This window comes from Apium graveolens, chromosome 9 (genome assembly GCF_009905375.1).
Source record: "Apium graveolens cultivar Ventura chromosome 9, ASM990537v1, whole genome shotgun sequence".
NCBI classification, from domain to species: domain Eukaryota; kingdom Viridiplantae; phylum Streptophyta; class Magnoliopsida; order Apiales; family Apiaceae; genus Apium; species Apium graveolens.
This window is the reverse complement of record NC_133655.1, coordinates 225017208-225023461: the sequence shown is the minus strand read 5'-3', so window position 1 is coordinate 225023461 and position 6254 is coordinate 225017208. Positions and strand designations below refer to the sequence as shown.

The following is a 6254-nucleotide window of genomic DNA, read 5'->3' as shown; positions in this document are numbered from 1 at the left end:
AAGAGTTGGGTGAATTGTCAACTGAGCAACAAACATTTACAAATTAACAACTTCTACCAAAATATCATTAATCATGTAAGAAAAGAAAACTATAACCAGCAAAATTTACATCAAGTTTCATAAAGACTTGTATGTGCAGAAATATAATTTTGGATCAGCATCTATTTCATTCATTGTTATCAGGTCCAGAGCTCTACTGATGAATGCTCAGACATAGAAGCAATCTTTAAGAAAACAACTATGGTAGAATTAAAACATATTGTTAATCAAGTAATGTATGATTAAACAACTAGAGTCTCTGCATTCTTATGAAGTTATGAAAAGCAAATAATCAAGCAACATTCACACACACTGATTCCAGTAAAGTATCATCTTAGCTATCGATAGATCATGTCCAAATTATCTAAATAAAACTGCAAGTACTCATAGAAAGATTCACATCTACTCGTGCTTCCAAGCATACAAAGTCAAACAAAAACCAAGACTAGATACTTTCGACTCCTTGAAACTCGGCAAACAAGGCCATTGCTGTTCCGAGTCATCCAAGACTGTCTCGCCAGTCCACAATTTCTCTGCTGACAAACAAGTTTGAAACATAAAAATTGCATTCCCCAAAGTTGTCCCGAATAACCAATTATGAACATCCCAAAAGATTTCCACAGGAAGTCCATCAACCAATATCGTATAATTCCCACGGAACTTCCATCGAAGGTGCTTCACCTTCATCACCGGCTTGCTATCCACACGTACAATGAGACACAAATCATCATTCCCATTAGCATCACATTCAATCACAATACTATGCATCAGACCATTTTCAGTAAATCGAGTTTTACTTCCATAAACATTCTTCCCAACCAAATGTTCCTTTTTCGACACAAAAATGGAATTAAACAATGACGGAACAGCACCCGTCTTCTTCAAGGCCTCTTTCCTCAGATCCCCAACTAACAAAACCATCTCCCCTTTAAAGACAATCCCCACATAAAACCCCTCAAGAGGCTCTGGTCCTGACCCAAATTTAGCCATAGAAAGGTCCCAAAACAAGTCAATTTTACAAGAACTCACATCTAAACACTTAAAGCCTTTTCTTTTAGTAAACAAGGAGGGCTTCACATCAACTTTACATAAACACTGATGAGATAAATCACTAATCTCAACACTTAAACAATGACCCATCAAATTTTTACTCCAAGAAACACTTATCAAACAAGATTTACCAACTAATTTACACTGATATGTGCAAGTAACAAGATTTGGTGAAGACTTGCATAAATTTGCACTTGAACAAGAAGATGTATCAGCAACCTGAACTCCATTCTCACCAAAACAAGATGTAAAATCTCTCATTTTTACAGCAAACCCCAACTTAATACTCACTTAATTTGAGCAAAAAATGAAAAGGGTATGGGAATCTTACAAGAGAGAGTGAATGTGAGATGAAATCATAAGACCATGTTGATGAATTTGGGTTGTAAGAGAAGTGAAAATGTTTGAAATCTTGGGTGGGAGGATGAAGATACTTACATTCGTTTAAAGTAGGTGTAATAAACAGGGAAAAGAGATGAGTGATGCTTAAGATTAGGAGCAAATTATGTGGAGTACACAGGGGTAGAGCCGGCCAAAAGAGCGGTTTGGCTCGGCGGTTCGCTACTCGGCTCGCCAGAAAATTGTAAAAGTCGCCCCGTCACGTGCCGAATCATTATTCGGCTCGAACCGGTAAATACAGCGAACCGAACACGAATAGGAAAGCTGAAAACCGTAACCGGCCCGGAACCGGACCGGCCTGGAACCGGACCGGCCCGAACCTGTTAATTCGCCAACGAATAGACAGAGACTTGCACGCGAATTTCCGGTTAACCAGCCCGCGAATTATTCATTGCAGGGGTTTATGTTTAATGGTTTTTAGTAATATAATTGTGACATTACATCTGTTTAATAAGAAGAGTGATGTCTTTTCTGTTTTTGTGCAAAATTTTGAATTTTTTAATCTTCTTATAGTGTTTAAATTTTCTTGTGCTACAGTTTGATTTAATTAAATTTTTTCTTTCTATTTTCTTGTTCGGGTAATTATTCGAATATTTTGTTAATTATTGGATTTTTTTGTAAGCATATTAAAATAATTAATTATAAATATTATTATGTTGACAAACTGAGAATTTTTCAAAAGTTACATAATTAAATAATAAATATTATTATGTTGAACAACTTATTAAATAAGAAAAAGAAAGAAGATGGGCAAACCGCAATTCGCGGTTAACCGCCTACTTCCAGCCAATACAAATTATTTTTTTATTCTGTTTAATCAATTTGTTATTCGCCTATTCGCCTCTATTCGCTGAACCGTTTTATTCGGTTTATTCACGTGCCGTTCACGAGTAGTCCAACTATGTAACCGGCCCGGCTCGGCCCGGACCGTATATCCTCGCGGGCCGTTCACGATTTCAGTTGTTAAGGAACCAGCCCGTCCAAAATTCGGCCCGACCCGCTCGGCCCGCTCGTTGGCCGGCTCTACACAGGGGGTCCAAACGGCACAGCCAGTAAAAAGTTCAAAAGAAATATAATGGTAAAAATTAGCAGGATTATGTATCCAAAAATCTATCCTCAAAAATTTATAAAAAATAACGTGATTAACACGTGATACATTTTAATATGTGAGCACAAGTGGGTACTATATCATTATTAAAAAAGTTGATGTGTATAACATAACATATTTGAGAAAATTGTAAGGAAAAACATTTGGAATGTCAAGTATTTTCCTAAAGAAAATGATTTGAGAAAAATTTTAGGTAAAAGATTTGGAGTTTATAGCATTTTCCTCAAAAAATGAGGGACTGAACTTGGGTTTGTGATTTTTGTGGGCTTAGGAATGGTTTTTTTAATAACTAAATTCAAAAAAATATGTTTCTTTTTTAAATTTTTGTTTGTAAAAAAATAATTTCAATATTTTTATATAAAAATTCAATTTTTCTGCAACTCGATATACAACAACTTTGACGGGATTCTGCAAATCTATGTAACTAGATGCAACCTCTGAGTATAACCAAAAGCAACGTTGAATGTAACTAAACAAACCCGATGTAATCAGTTGGATATCTAGTTGTTGATTTTGATTGCACCACATTTTTACAAATTTTTTCGTAAGATAATAAAATCGCAAAAAAGAACATTGTTTTCCCATGAGTTCACGTATGGAAACTTTTTCAATCACAGAGTTGAAGAGGGGTGATCAGCTTGATGAAGGATAAAGACACAAGTACAAGAATGTGGAAGGTTGTGATATCTGAAAGGTTGAGGGAAAAGAATGAAAGACATGCAAGATTGAAAACTGAAAAGGAGGAAAGGGATATGAAGTATGCCAAAAAGATAGAGATGTTTGAGCAGGGATCAAATGAGCTCAAGGCAAGGGGGTTGAGTAAAATATCAAAGTATGGATATTTTTTGAACATACAAGTTGGCAGATTCTCAAGATTCAGAGTAGGTTACCTAAATGGTTACTCATTGGATGATTAGCTCAAGTTTGTAGAAGCTCTAAGAGGGGCTGAAATAATAGAGGAACTTCAAGTGCTAGTAAATCTAAATGACCTCATTAGAAAACAACCAGGCTATGAAAATTTCATGTGATGGCTGTAATTATTGAATTTATGTAATCATCTAATGTATAAAAGTTGTATTTGTTAATCTGTCAGTTTTATGTAATTGTTTGTAGCTTAGGGGTAGTCTTGTTATCAGACATGAATTTGTGTTAAGCAATCTTCTCACAAATTGGGGGAGAGTGTTGTGCAAGACATGCCTATATAATAACAAGACTAAGTCACATTAACAACCCTAAGATTTAGTTTTTTGATAATCAACTTTGTATTTTGTGTTGTATTTCTTGAGTTTGTAAAAAGGTCAGAAAATTAAACTGGAGTATTTTTCTGTAAATAGATTCAAGCTAAGAAATAAACTCTGGAAGAAGATTAAACCATGATCATGCCTCACAGATTAGTGAAGAAGTTTGGAGTTGAATAAAACTGTTTTACGAAAAATATTCCAAGTCAAGATATCGACAAGTCATGGATCAAGAAATATAGAAAAGTCATTCGAGAAGTCCAGAATGACTTATCGAGAAGTCTAAAATGGCTTATAGAGAAGTTTTAGAGATATCGAAAAGCCAAATAAATATGTGAAGGTTGGAGATATCGACAAGTCATTTCTGCATGTAGAGAACTCAGATATATCGACAAGTCAAATGAAAATGTGAAGATTGGAGATATCAATAAATCAAATGAAGATGTGAAGGTTGGAGATATCGACAAGTCATTTCTGCATGTAGAGTACTTAGAGATATCGACAAGTTAAATGAAAATGTGAAGATTGGAGATATCGACAAGTCAATTTCATATTAGAGATCTCAGAGATATTGACAAGTCAAAATGTATATAGAGATCTCTGAGATATCGACAAGTCAATTCTACAAGTAGAGATCTTAGACATATCGACAAGTCATTCCACATACAAAGATCAAGAGACCTCGACAAGTCAAATATATGACAGGAATATGTCCTAATTCCAATCATGTATGAGGATTTAGGAATAACTTTTATGTAATCTGTTTTGATTTCTTTGATATTAATAAAAGACTTGTTTTGTTTTATTACGGGCTCTATCAATTTAAGTGTTTAAATAAGATATACCATAGTTTAGAGTAAAGCTTTTTATGCATTATGATGAGATCATAATAATGAGACCTAAAAGATGATAACTCTAAACTTAAACAGTTCCTGGTCATAGGATTACTAACTGGTAATTAATAATCCGCAAAGATCGGTACATACTATGCTTGCTTCATTATGAAGGATGTCTGTTCTCATAGATATTTGTGTGGTGACACTATAGCTAGTATGTAGGTGCTTATTATAGAATAAGTTCACTGAACATGACTCGCACAGATGAACAACTGATGGAGTTCACTCACGTGTCAGCAGTTGTTCACATAGTGATAGTTGTACAAGTATCCTTAGACTTGAGGTCATCATAGTCATCTTGTGTACACTGAACTATGCTTTGGTTTGGTTCTTAGTCTCCAGGGATAATTATTAGGGCTCTACTGGGTATAGGAATTTGTACACGAAGATAGTGTATGATCAATAAAGGATCTACCCCTTCCAGTGAAGGAAGAGAATGTTCAAGGCTGATCCACTTATGCTAGTTCAGGAATCTCTGGCCAGAGTGAATGAAATTAGAAAGGAGTTTCTAATTTACATAGAACTGAGCATAGTAAATGGGAAATCAAATGATTAAATTAGATAGGCTTGACACAAGATCCATGCCTTGTATTTAATCAGGACATTGGAGGGTAGAAGGAGTTAATTGTACGGTAATTATTCACTGAATAGGTTCTTGGTATTCTAAGCAGTGAATTCGTATTATCTGGATAATCGCGATATGCTGAGAAGTATCCCTCACGATGTAGAATAAATATGATTAATTAATTAATCATATTTAATAAATTAGAGAATTTATATAAATAATGATAAAATAGTTTTATTATTATTTATTTCTACTACCGACTTAATATTGAACCTACAGGGTCACACCATAAAAGAGAATGATTTAATGGTGGAGGAATTAATTAATAATGGCTAATAATTATTTATTTATGAAATAAATAATTAATTGGCAAATTTAATAATTGATTAAATGAGATTTAATTGATTATAAATTAATTAAGAAAAGTTCTTAATATTATTAATTAAGAATTTAATTTTTGGAAATTAAATCAAGAGATAGAATTATTTCTAAAGTGTTTAGAAAAAGGATTAATAATTAAAAGGTGTTTTAATTATTAATGTGAATAATAAAGGGTTAATAATAATAATATTTTATGGGAAAATTTCAGCTGAAAATTTTGCCTATAAATATACTATTATAAACCCTATTTTCATTCTAACCCAAAATTTTTAGAAAAACCTAATTCTCTCCACCTCCTCCTCCTCCTTAGCATCGTTTTCTTGGTGGATACCGGTGGAGTGCTTCACGTTTGAGGAGCAGCTGCTAAGGATCTCCGATCGTTGATTTTGGATCGCTATTAAAGGTTAGTAATCGATTCATATATTTTAATCACGATTTATATGCTTTTATTTGGATTTTATATGTGTAAAAGTGTTTTGCCATGCTTCCGCTGCGATTAAAATCCAACAGTAGTATCAGAGCATAGGTTGTATGCAAATAGATCTGTGGTAAAAATTTCAGAATTTTACGTGCTTGTA

General features: G+C 33.7%; 1 protein-coding gene across 1 annotated transcript; it reads right to left on the bottom strand.

Annotated features, from left to right (window-relative positions):
- Window positions 1-259: 259 nt before the first annotated feature.
- Window positions 260-1592, bottom strand: LOC141682420 (uncharacterized). The gene has a single exon (XM_074487110.1). The coding sequence runs from the start codon at window positions 1348-1350 to the stop codon at window positions 442-444; it is 909 nt and encodes a 302-aa protein (XP_074343211.1). The 5' UTR covers window positions 1351-1592; the 3' UTR covers window positions 260-441.
- Window positions 1593-6254: the final 4662 nt, after the last annotated feature.

Bases quoted from the DNA above. Each gene is read 5' to 3' on its own strand.
- LOC141682420 (XM_074487110.1), bottom strand. From the start codon at position 1,350: ATGAGAGATTTTACATCTTGTTTTGGTGAGAATGGAGTTCAGGTTGCT.